This window comes from Leopardus geoffroyi, chromosome D2 (assembly GCF_018350155.1).
Source record: "Leopardus geoffroyi isolate Oge1 chromosome D2, O.geoffroyi_Oge1_pat1.0, whole genome shotgun sequence".
In the NCBI taxonomy this organism is placed as follows: Eukaryota; Metazoa; Chordata; class Mammalia; order Carnivora; family Felidae; genus Leopardus; species Leopardus geoffroyi.
The window spans coordinates 32,873,837-32,886,551 of NC_059334.1; the positions used below are offsets into that span (position 1 = coordinate 32,873,837).

Genomic DNA, 12,715 nt, shown 5'->3' on the forward strand with positions numbered 1-12,715 from the left:
TGATTAGACTGTCTTTTCTTCCTCCTTCCGTCTCCTCTGCACGGAAGGTCTCACTTAACTGAGACTCAGCCCCGGTGTCTGGCCGCACATCTCTCCGGCACCCTCCCCTCCTCATCCTCTACCCCATAATCCCAGCTTGATAACTGGCCCCAGAGAGGCTCTGAGTCCCTTCTGATTGTGAATGCCTCGTTCACCCCCAGGCAGCCGGCTACCCTCCCTCCTGCATCCCCGGAAAATGGCTTTCTGTATCCCAATTTTCTTTGTTTGACGGTCAGATGTGATTTTGTTTTATTTTTTTTAAAGTCACTCAGTTGAGTCCTGCTCAAACCTAAGGCATAAGGGAATGGACGGTGGCATCCAAGGGTTAGGAGCTGAAACTTTCTTCCTTTTCATTTTGCTGTGTATGAATATCAGAGAGACTGGGGTTCGAATCCCAGCTCTGCCGGTGACCATCTGTGGGACCCTGAGCCGCTTGCAGCTGTGAGGACAGGGCCATGCTGTGTGGCTCACCGTGTGTGCCCAGCCTGCAGTCTGTGTCTGAGGCCTGGCTCCCCCCACAAGCACACCCCGACACAGGACTTGCAGGCAGGCCGTCTCCTTGGGACGCGGCCCCGGGTAACCCAGGACTGGGAAGTGAGATAAGGTCACCCAGGGGGGGCATTGCGAAGCCACTTACCGTGGATCCCAGTGGAGCTCCATCCACTGGGACATCTGAGGGTGGAGATGAGCCTTTTCACCCCAGGGCCACGAGGCTGGGGTATTGATCCATGGACTCCAATCCCTGTTGACAGAGGGCAGCTTCCGGGATACCCTCCCGTGCCAACGGCTTCCTTGGGAAAGAAAGCCCGCAGGCTGAGAGTGGCTCAGGCGCTCTGAGCAAAGCAGCCCCTCCCGGGTGGAGGTGGGCACCGGGGGGTTTTGCGTGGCGCCGGCTGCTTCTGCCAGTCGGGCGCTTCCCGCATCCGTAAGGTGAGGGTGTCTGATACTCGTCTCCCAGAATGGCAACGGAGATGCAACGTGTCAGTACACGGACTTCTTAGAATAATGCCTGGAGCCCAGTCGGGACTAAACGAGGGGGATCTGCCGTTAACTGCTGCTCCAGTTAGCATCAGCTAAAGTTACTTCTTCTGTAAAATGGGATTGTGACCTCCGTCTTGTCGGTTGCTTTAAGGATTAGGGACCGATCAGGTCAAGTTCCTCGCGCAATGCCAGGCCCACAGGTGACGCTCAGCAAGGTGGTGGTCTCAGCTATCCCTGTGCCTCCGAGGGGAGCCCCCACACCCCTCCTCCGGGCACCGGCTCCCGCGTCCTCCTGGGGACCACCAGGCGCGGCCAGGCCCTGGGCACTGGCCGCCGCCGGCCGCCCTGACAGCCTTTGACATCCTGTAATTGCTTTCCCAGGAAGACTCCTTTAAGCACAGAGCTGCTGGCCAGAGCAATTTGCTCCCCATCAATTTTTATTTCCACGTTTTGAAATAAAGAGAAATAAACAAGGGGCTGGGGGAGCCCAAGAACAACACCGTGTCTGTAATAACAAACATGCTAGGGTCCCCCCTCACCTGTCAGCCCGACTCTCCTGCCTCCTCCCCTTGCCTCACAGGACTGCCCCCTTCATACCTGGGGTGTGGACCTGGCTCCCACGGGGCTCGGCGACCGTCCCTTCCACCCCCACCTGGCCCGCAGCTGGCCCAGGGCTGTTAGAATTGGGGGTGGGAAAACTGCCGCTTGCTCTACACGATTCTGTTCTCACTGCCGAGCGCTGATCTGAAGCCCCTTACGTGTAACGCCTTTAGTCCCCGTAACAGCCCCGTGAGGCAGGTACTATTATCAGCCCCATTGAACAGATGAGGCTTAGAGTAGATGTCACTGTGGTTGTTCCCTCGTCTCCCGCCATCTCCCTCCTCCCTGTCCCCTTTCCTCCCGCCCCGTCGTATCCTTCTGGTGTCCTTGCCTCCTCAGAAATCCATCTACTCAGGACCGGGGACTCCTGGCTTGTCACTGGTAGAGAGGACCTCATAAGTCATCAAATAGAATCTTTTCATTTGTTCTTTCATCCAGCTCCTCTTTGTGGAGGGTCTCCTGTGTGCGTTCCACTGGTTGGGGGCTGGTGATCTATGGGAAGCAAGACCATGCCTGCCCTCATAAAGCTTACAGTCTGTGGGAGGAGGTAGCCAGTGAGCGTTCACCCAGATGTTCCTGCCGAAACCGGGCCCTCTCCCCACCATGTCCAACCACGAGCAAGGCCTGTCCTCTCCAGCGGAGTCCAGCCAGGTCCCAGCACAGCCCCGACCCCCCCACCCCACAGTCCAAGCCCTTTGCCTGTCACCACCACTGATCGCTGTGACCACCTCGGCTCTTAGCCCATGCGGCGGCCAGCGGGCAGCCGAGTGAGGCTTTACAAATATAAGTGGGTCCTGGGAGCTGAGCCCCCAGCGGGGAGAAGGAGCCCTGTTGGCCCAGGGAATGTGGTGCAAGGGTTGTGAGGCAGGAGCAAGCCTGTCCTGTCAGAAGCCTGAAGACTGAGCGGCGAGAGCAGAGTGATCCAGGGATGGCTCGGAGAGGAGGTCAGCGGCCGCAGAGGCTGGCCCACCTCGGGGGTCATGGCAGGCAGCTTGGATCCGAAACGCCCAGGGAGCCTTCTGAGCTGGCCAGTGGCGCCTCAAGGCATCAGCCTGGCTCTGATGGAGGCTGGGCTGCGGATACCAGAGCAGAAGCGGGCAGGTGGGTCAGGAGGCGTGCAGCCCAGTGTCTTACGCAGGTCCCGCGGCTGCGTGGTTAGGGCGCTCTGCCATTTTGTTGGCATTGTCGTGATCCCACGCTTAGCCCAACTCCTTTCCGAGGCTCTCGGTGCCTGGTCTTGTGCTGTGCGTCCCAGTCCCAAGGAGAAGGACGTTCTGACCCTCAAGGAGCAGAGAGTCCAGCGGGGTTAGCAAAGAGGCTTTAACACAACTTGCACGACAATTAGCTGTGGGTGGCTGGAGGGAAGACAGGCTTGAGAGATCCTGAGGACTTTTCTGCACTCAAACCGTGATGATTTAGTCTGCCATGGGCATGGGTGATGGAATGGTGACTGTCCATCCCCGATCCATAATGGGACATGAGGGAGGAGGGGCCCCCTTCCCTCTCTCCGCAGCCCCACCACCATCTGGGTCCCTACCCTTTTGTAATTGCTTCCCCCAACTCGGTGGCTCCACCTTCCCATGGGCTCTGAGCCTCTGTCCCCAGCCCCAGACTCTCCAGTGGCACCCTCTTGTCCTAAGGTCTCCTACATGCCCGGAAAGCCGAGAGCAGGACCCAGGAGCTTTCCTGAGTATATTTTTCTTCCTAGGATCCACAGGGTCACAGTGATCTCTCCTGCACCCTGTTGTGCACTCCCTGGTACCACTGCCCGTCTGGAACACTCCCTTCTTATCCCCTATATGCCATTTTCCTTACAGCTACTACTATTTCCTCCCCTCCCAGGAGTGTGTCCATTCCCCTGGCCAGGACCCCCGCGAAGGTGCTCGACCAGCAGCTTCCAGCCAAACCCTTATGCCCACCTAACACCCGCCATACACCCACCCATCAATGGTGAGGGCACCTGACACACCCAGCGTTGCCCCGGAAGTGTGGGGCAGACTAAGTATTTGCCGGCCGTTGGCTTCTGCCTTGTGTCTTAGGAAGAAGCAGAGATCCTCTCGCAGAGCACCATGGGAGGGAGTGCGGGAACACGGGAGGGGACCGGGCCTCGTGGGCCTGATCTGGCCAAGTGGAGGTCACCCAGCCTCTCGGCTACCAGGTTCCTTCTGCAGAGTCCCTCCTGCTCTCACCGGCCACACCAGCTTCTCTGCGCTTGCCAGAGCGCAGTTAATCTCCCATAGTTTAAGGAGTTATTCAGAGAGGCTCAGCGAATGATGAATGTGGAAAGCATTACCAGCAAAGCGCCGGGGCTCCGTGGAGCTCTTTAAAAATGCATTCTCCCATGTAAATTTCTGCTCCATCAATCCTTATGACATGTCAAACATTGCTATTGTTTCCTGAACAAATTGTACCGTGTGCCCTTCTCTGCAGATCTGTGCACGGGAGCAGAACTGCTCGCTGGCACCCGCTGCCTGCCACCATTGCCGGGACCCGGGGCTGCTGGGGAGGCAGCTGGGCCCGCCTTGCTTCAGAGCGGAAGCCCCGTGCAGGGTGTCTGGGCAAGCATGCGTGACAGGGGTGCGGGCGCTAGTGGGGAATGATTGAGTGAGGGCCTGCCAGCTGCCAGCCTGCAGGGAAGGGCACACAGGTGGATGGGAAGGGGTGTGGAGGGGCCACAGGGGTTGTAATCAGGGGTGGGGTGGGGCCTGAGACGGAGGGTGAATGCGAGCGTGTGCACGTGTGTGTGTGAGATTGTGTAGCGGGATGGGCTCTACCTGAGCCGGGCAGAGAGAAGATTTCCACGGGAGGCAGGAGTACAGGAATGTACTAGGGGCTGCCTGAGCCATAGAGAAAGGAAAAAGGAGAAAACGCACGCGCGCGCACGCGAGAGAGAGAGAGAGAGAAAGAGAGTGTGTGTGTGTGAGTGTGTAGAGGGAGAGGGAGGGAAGAGTGAGGACACGGGAAGAGAGAAGATACAAGGACAGGACTCTGAGGCTGTAGAGAAGAGTCGTGGCTGTTTGAAACCATGAGAGACAAGGGCATCTGTCCCCAGGGAGGGATCAGCACTATCAGAGAACAGCAGCACCCAGTGGGTGGCAGTTCAGAGGAAGACCCAGGGAAAGGCCAGGGCAGGAAGGAGCAGCTTGGGGCGTAAGGCCCAGCGTCAGCGATGGGTCTCTGCAAGGCTAGTAAGAGGGACAGCAGTGAGGTACAGGGATATAGGGGGACAGTGTGTCGACAAGGGAGGCTCTTGGTCCAGAGCAAATGAATGGAAGAGGGTGGGAGATGGTGACTACTCATCGTGAAAATAGTCTGGGTCACAAGGGGGCCCTTGGGGAGGGGCTGGGAGAGGGGAGGACCTGACCACCTGCGAAGTAGTGGGTGCCGAGAGTGGCCGTGAAATTTTGTGATGAGCCAGGCTGGGCGGGGCCGATGGCATACAATTGGCATACGTGTTGAAGGGAGAGCTGTATCCAGAAAGTGCCAGGTGGAGAGCCCTGGGTGGGTTGGGAAGGGTGCCCACAGCCAACCGGGCTGCTCTGGCCTTCAGTGGGTGACAGTGTCTCCCAGTCTAGGTCCTGAGTCACCTACACATACCAAGACCAAGCTTGGGCAGAAGTGGGGGGACCTTATTTGAGGGCCAGGGGCCTTGGCTGAGGGTCTGCATCCTAGGAAACCGCAGCCAGAGATCCCTGCTTCCTCTGCCGACGGGCACGGCCAGGGGTGCTGGAACCTACCCCTTCTAGGCAGAGGCTGGGGTAGGACCGTTAAGGCAAGAAGGAGACTGCTGGGGGGATTCATCTAGCTTCTAGAGGGCAAGGACAGTGACCTGGTAGGAGCACTCTGGATCCCATGGCTGAGCCCTCGAACGGCAAGACGACCCCCTCTCCCCCAGCTCCATCAGCAGGCACAGCAGGGGAGGGGAGTGGTTCATAGCACACCAGAGCACAGGTGAGATCCTATCTGGTACTGTGGCCATTTGACCTTGAACAAGTTGACTGACCTCTCTGAGCCTCCGTTCCATCTGTAAAATGGGGATAATGCTGGTGCCGGTCCCACCACCGCCAGGGCAGAGCCGTCGGGAAGATGGAATGAAATAAGGTGGGGGAAATGCCACGGTGCATAGCACAGAGTTTGTGCTCCAAGGGAGATGGCAAGGGGCAGCATCTTAGCTTCCCCCTGCCCCGTAGCCGGGGCCAAGATGGGCATTTGTGACTCGGGCCCGGCCAGTCTGGGAATTTGGCTCTCCCCCCACTATAGGCTCACCTTGTCTTAACCTTTGGAATTTCCCCCACCATGCGTATTTTTTTTTTTCCCTTTTTGTCAGCAGAAGAAAATTACACTTCTGCCGGCATTGTCCATCACGGAAATAAGCACTCGCGATGCAATTATAAAGGCCCAAATGAGGGAATTAGTTTTGCTGGTAATGCCAGTGTTGGGGAGAATCAGTGTAGACGCCTTATCAATCAGGCTCTGGACAACAGCCAGTCCCAGCCGCACCCTGTCTTCATGTGCCATCGGCAGGGACAGCGGCTGCCCCGCAGGCCCCTGTCCCCGGGCTGCACGCGCTTGCACTGGAGGAGGCCGGTGCCGTGAGCTGCCTCCGAGCTGGGTGCCGGCAGTAGGGTCCTTCCCCAGGAGCTCCCAGGGCTTCCCAGTGTCCAGCCAGTGGCTGCCCCGTAGACCCAAATACACCTGGCCAAGGAGGTCTCTCCCAGGACTCATCAGTCTAAACTAGCAACCCCAACACCTACTAGATCCTTTTCTGCTTTGTTTTCCTCACAGTCGTGACCGCTGTCTGAAATTCTATTCCTTGGTTATTTCTCCCCTGTGTTCTTGTCTTCTCCCCACTCCCGACTGTAAGTCACATGCCAGCAAGGATGTCGGCACACTCTTAGCTGTGACTCCAGTGCCTGGTCCAGTAGCTGGCACACTGGAAGAACCCAGAAAATATTTAGTGAATACATGACCAAGAGTATCTGGTCACTGTCTTCACAAAGGGAGCCATCGAAGGTTTTTGAGCAGGGGAAAATCATTGTAGCTATTGCCTTTGACTTCTGGCCCCTGGGCCTCTTCTGGCAGTCTTGGTGAGCAGTAGAGTGTACTAGTACCTATGGGTAAGATTCATGCCCTGAGGGACAGTGGCGGGGACCTAGAGGCCCCCGAGGGGAGACCTGCAGCACAGCTGGAGTGCCCACCTGGAACCCTGGTTTGGCATTTCCCAGAATTGCCAGGGACAGTATGAGAGCCACCCAGCCTGGCCGGCTGGGCCATCCCCTTCCCCCATCCCCAAAGCCGTCTGACTGGCCTGTGAGACCCCGGACGTCACCCTGCAGGAAGACGGACGTATGCACTCCTGGAACATGGCAGATGGGATGGTGTTCATGGCACGAGGAGGACATGTGTCCTCTGTGCACAGACCCTAGTCACCGCCCAACCACCCCTTCCTAAAGTGGGCTCAAGGGTCGCTGTCTGTTTGGCCCTGGATTCGTCCGTTGACCCTTTCAGATGCTCAGGCACGCAGCACGCCTGGGGAAGGAGGTTGTGTGAAAAGCGCAGGAGAAGCCCAGTGGGGCGGGATGTGGGGTGGGCAGGTGTGGGCCCCAGCAGCGCCCTCCACTGGACCAGCTCGCACTGCAGAGCCGCTCCCTGGCTTCCGCAGGACAGACTCGGGGGTTGCCTAGCCATCAAGGTGCTGGACGGTCTTAAACCCAGAGGGATTTGGAGGCCAGCTCTGCCACTTACCAGCCGTGAGATCTTGGGCAAGTTACCCGCTTAGAACCCTGTCTGCTTCCTCGTTGGGTAAAGGCGGGGAGCAGGGGGTTGTACCTAGCTCCTAGGGCTGCGGCCAGAATTATACACGTGTGTGTGACCGCATGTTGTGGTGGTGTGGATGCAGATGTTGCTGTAGGTGACAGAGATCATGAGCCCTCCCGTCCAGGCCCCGTGACCCCAGCACGTCCTCCGCAGCACCTTCAGAGCTTCGAGTGTTTCCCGAAGGGCCGAGCCCTAACCCAGCCTTAGGGAACCCAGGAGGACAGAGGTGGGTGAGCCAGGCGGGAGAGGAAGGAAACGGTCCCGGCAAAGGGAGCAAATGGGCTGCACCAGTCTGGCCCAGAGCTGCACTTGGGCTAGCCTGGCTCAGTGATGAGGCTTGAGCCGGCGGCAAAGTCCAGAGGGCAGGGCCACCCGTGTGTGTCCCCTGAGGACACCGGGGGACCCAGGAGGGCCTCTGGCAAGGCCGCCGGGTGATCGGATTTGCTGCCTCCTCCCAGGCACAGAGCCCTCGCTCTGTGAGAGCCCTCGCACAGAGTCCCCCTGCGGCTGGCCCTGGCCCGAATGCACCGAGAGGCCCCCTGTGTTGGTGCTAGCCGCCCCCACCCTGGCAGGGCCACAGAGGCAGCTTTTCATCCTCTTATTCTGCTTTGTGCATCTGAAAAATGAAAGTTCTCCCTCTCCTCTTCACCGGACATGCATATTTCATACGGTCATTAGACGGTGACACTAAAGGACTCACAAATCTTCCCTGGTCAGCATCAGCGGCTGGGGCGGGCAGCGAGAGGCCCCAGGGGAAAGGGGTCACTGTAGGAGCCATGGCTGTGCCTAGTCCCCCGGGGGGAGGGAGTGGGGGAGGGGGTGGGAGGTTGGAGGCCAGCGTCTGCCCGGGAAGAGAAGACCATCCCATCTTGTTACCTCATTTCCCTGGGCCTCAGCTGCTCTGGGCCCCAGGGTGAAAGGGCCTAGACAAGGTGACCTCAGGGATCCTTCCTGCCCTGAGAGTCTGAGTGTGGTTCCATAGCGCACCCCGATATGAAGGGCTTTGTCCCGGGGCCAGGAACCCCTCCCATGGTTTGTTTGTTTGTTTTTTAATGTTTATTTTTGAGACAGAGAGAAACAGAGCATGAACGGGGCAGGGTCAGAGAGAGGGAGACACAGAATCTGAAACAGGCTCCAGGCTCTGAGCTGTCAGCACAGAGCCCGACGCGGGGCTCGAACTCACGGACCGTGAGATTGTGACCTGAGCCGAAGTCGGACGCTTAACCGACTGAGCCACCCAGGCGCCCCCCCCTTTTTTTTTAATGTTTATGTATTTTACACCCCCCCCCCCCACCGCCTGGTTTGATTGTGCCCCTCACTTCCTGCACGGTCAGCGCTCTCTTCCTCTCCTCCTGATCTCCTCCACACCTCCTAGCTGCTCTCTCTGGTCCCCGTCCCCTTCTTCGGCTGTTTCTGCCCCCTCCACTTCGAATCCTCTCTCCTCCTTGGCTTTGCTCCCTCTCCACTCCCCCTCTCTTGCTTCCCTCCCCTTTCTTACTAGAAATTGTCCATTCCCTTCCAAGCATTTATGAAGCACCGCTCTGTGCCAGGCACTGTCTATGCTGGGAGGTGAGCCCGGGAGACGAGGCTCTGCCTGTGTTGTTCCCCCAAACCCTTTCCTTTGACGTATGAGGATGCTGAGGCCTGCGGGGGGTGGTGTTCGGTTACACAGTGACCTGGGCTATCGACACTGGCCTAGAACTGGGGTCTCTCCACCACACTGCCCCCTTACCAAGGGTCCCCCAGACCAAGCCGCTCTTACCATAGTGTAGCCATACCACACATGGTGATTATTAGTGAAACGAAAGGGCGCTTAGGGGCTCCTTCCCCCTTCTCTTCTGGCCCCTGGGGTGGGGAGGAGAGAGGCTAATTCTGAGGAGCTTTGTCTCCTCTCCCTGGAACCTCCAGGGGCAGGTTTCTCTGAGAGCAAGCTCTCCTCTTGACTTAGAAGCAGTAACACACAGAAGCGAAGGGCATGGCGGTAATTGTGAGCAGTGGCTCAGGGCTCCGGGGAGGGTCTGTCGGGCAATCGGTCCTGGGTAGGAGGGTGTTACAGCGCTCAGCGTCCTCCTCGTCACCTATCCGACATGCGTCCCTAAGAAGCTGTGTCCTCGGAGCCTGCCCCGGGGGAAGTCCGCACACAGTCTGCTGGGACGCAAGTGGTGGGGACATTGAATGGGAATCTGGGCACAAGAGGCAGTCCTGTGCAAGTAGGCTGAGCACAGTCCCAGAAATGGCTTCGTTCTGTGGAACCAGGTTTTTGGGGGGTGACTAAGATCTGAACCCCTTGGGTACAAACATTTTTTTTCACTTGAATCATTTGGTATAGAAATATACTATTTACTTACTTGCCTTCCTGAGCTAAGGATACTAAACACAAATGTTTCTCAAAAATTTGGGTTTATTGTATAGAACATGGAATTTTTTTTTTTTAATTTTTTTTTTCAACGTTTATTTATTTTTGGGACAGAGAGAGACAGAGCATGAACGGGGGAGGGGCAGAGAGAGAGGGAGTCACAGAATCAGAAACAGGCTCCAGGCTCTGAGCCATCAGCCCAGAGCCCGACGCGGGGCTCGAACTCACGGACCGCAAGATCGTGACCTGGCTGAAGTCGGACGCTTAACCGACTGCGCCACCCAGGCGCCCCATAGAACATGGAATTTAATAGACTTCTCAGAATCTAGGAACTTTATTTTTTTTAATTAATTTATTTTTTTTGAGAGAAAGAGAGTGAGTGAGCAGGGGAGGGGCAGAGAGAATGGGGGGGGGGAGAGAGAGAGAGAGAGAGAGAGAACGAGAATCCCAAACAGGCTCTACACTGCCAGCACAGAGCCCAATGCAGAGCTCAAACCCACAAACCGTGAGATCATAACCTGAGCTGAGATCAGGTGTCGGACGCTTAGCCCAATGAGCCACCGAGGTGCCCCAAGGATGTAGGAGCTTGAAAAGAACCTCAAAAAATACTTAGTACGAAGATATTGAGGGTGGGGGGGATAGAGGTTGGCGAAAGGGTACAAACTCGCACCCAGAAGATGAATGAGGTCCAAGGCTCTAATGTATAACAACATGGTGATTATAGTTTACAACACCATATTGTAGAATCGAAATTCGCTAAGAGAGTACAGCTTCAGCGTTCTTGCCGAGGAAGATTTGAAAAGGTATAAAAGCGAGGTGACGGATGCGTTAATTAACTCAGCGGGGGCATCCCTGCACAACATACACGGATATCAAATCATCACGTTGTACGCTTCAACTACATTACCATTTTATTTGTCAATTAGGCCTCCATGACGCCCCAAAATAAAAGCATTGAAACGAAAGTTTCTATTAGCGGAAAGCCAATCACAATCTTAGAAGCCCTGAGAGTGAAGCACGTGACCCTAGGGTCAGCCCAAGGCCTTGCCCTCCTGGCATCTGGGGGCAGCTCCAGGGCAGTGAGTAGCCTGAGTGACTCCAAGCAGGGTCACCGTGCCTGGCACACAGTGAATGCTTAACAAGGGATGAATGAATGGTGTCATTTAACCTATACTGTGGGCTGCAACCATGCCAGGGACAATGCAGGAGCCAGAAGTCCCAGCCACAGAAACCAAACCTCTGCTAGAAACACTGTCATCCTAGAGAAGGGAGGAGATGGAGAGGGGCCCCACGGGGGTGGCCGAAAGGACGGATCCCCGGGCTGGGAGTGGGGATCCCTGTTTCTGCCCCACTTTGCCTATAACCTGCTCATGACCTAGAACGGTGACAGGAATACACAGGGCCTCGCCGGGGACTGGGCCTCAGTTTTGTGATCTGTGAACTGGGTAGAAACCTCTGTCTTCCTCATCATGGGGGACGGTTGTGAGGATAAAACGAGGTCCTAGTAAACCATGAGCGGTCTTCGAAGATGTAAAAGGTGTGACGACAGGACAGGCTGGCAGTGGTCACCATCACTGCCACCGTCATCAGCATAAGGCAGGCGTCTCTCCCTCCAGTCTCTTCCGACTGCAAGTGGCAGAAGCCCAGTTGGACCAGACTGCGTGAAAGAGGTCTTGTTGGACTCACAGACTGAGTCAAAGGGAAGCGATGTCAGGGTCAGGACTCTAGCACGCGTAAGCTTCTGCCCCTCTCCTCCTAGCTCTCCTCTGGGGACACCTTCGTCCCCCCTACGCATCCCAGCAGCTCTCAGTCCGTAGTGTTTGGGCTTCAGTGCCCCGGAAGGAAGCGTCCAGCCCCAGCGATAGCCAGAAGAATCCCAGAGAAGGATTCAGATAGGCCCCCACTGCGGTCAAGGGCCTCTCGCGGCCCGGTGCCCATGGCCGTGGCAGAGCAGGCAACTCCCACTCAGAACACTTGCTGCTCCCCCAGAACCGTGCTCTCCAGTGTTCATGTCAATGGCCGTTGGCGACTGGTGGCAACCGTATTGAACAACGCACCTCTAGAAAATGCAGCCCGAGGAGTCGTGTGGGACGACCGTGGGTTCGCTGTGGACGTTTCCTGGTGACATCAGGAGGTCCGCCGGGTCTGGCAGTAACGACTTCCCGTTCTCCCCTTTGCAGGCAACAGACAATGACGTGGGCACCTTCGGGGAAGTCAATTACTTCTTCAGCGATGACCCTGACCGGTGAGACCCAGCCCCCCGCCCCTCAGCGGTGGCACTCTGCTACTCGTGAGGTTCAGGAAACTTCTCAGGGCCCAGGGAGGGTGCCATGCCCATCGTGGCTAGAGCACTGAGCGAGGAGTCGGAACCCACGGGCACCGCTGCTGGTTTGACCCTGGCTGTGGCACAGTCTCAGTCAGGTCCTCTAACCTCTCTTGGGGCGTAGTTTCTCTGACATCCAAAAGACAGCCTTTAGCCTGGGGAACGAAGAAGCTTTGAAACACCAGGGACGGCGCAGCAAGCGATTGCCGTAGCAGCAGCCAGCACTTAGGACCCCGGCCCGTGCGTCAGGCCCTCTGCACACGCATTACCTGGCGTCATCCCCACAAGTCCTGGAGGAGCTCAGTGCTAGGCACTGCTATCACCCGCGCTTTACAGACGAGGAAACCCAGAGAGGCTGAGTCCCTTGCCCAAAGTCACACAGCTGGTGAGCTCGAGGGCCAGGCCTCTGCCTGCGGTCTTCGCCACCAGGATGCACGGCCTCCAGCAGGACGGGGCTCTCAACATGCCTCGGCCGCTGGGTGGGTGGCTTGCCTCACCACCTGACCTGTGCCAGCCCTGCCCTGTCACCCACCGTGGTTCCGGGCCTCTCTCTCCCATGTCTGCAGTTAAGCTGAAAGGGAAGCCCTCTCGTTTTTAAC

At 57.2% G+C, this 12,715-nt stretch overlaps 1 protein-coding gene across 7 annotated transcripts in view; it reads left to right on the forward strand.

The window, feature by feature from the left end:
- CDH23 (cadherin related 23) overlaps window positions 1-12,715 on the forward strand; it is a 416,047-nt gene that overhangs the window by 274,275 nt on the left and 129,057 nt on the right. For all 7 annotated transcript variants that reach the window (XM_045439537.1, XM_045439536.1, XM_045439540.1 and 4 more), the window contains one exon: window positions 11,974-12,038. In XM_045439537.1, the coding sequence (XP_045295493.1) occupies window positions 11,974-12,038 (65 nt within the window). The remainder of the gene's footprint in view (window positions 1-11,973; window positions 12,039-12,715) is intronic.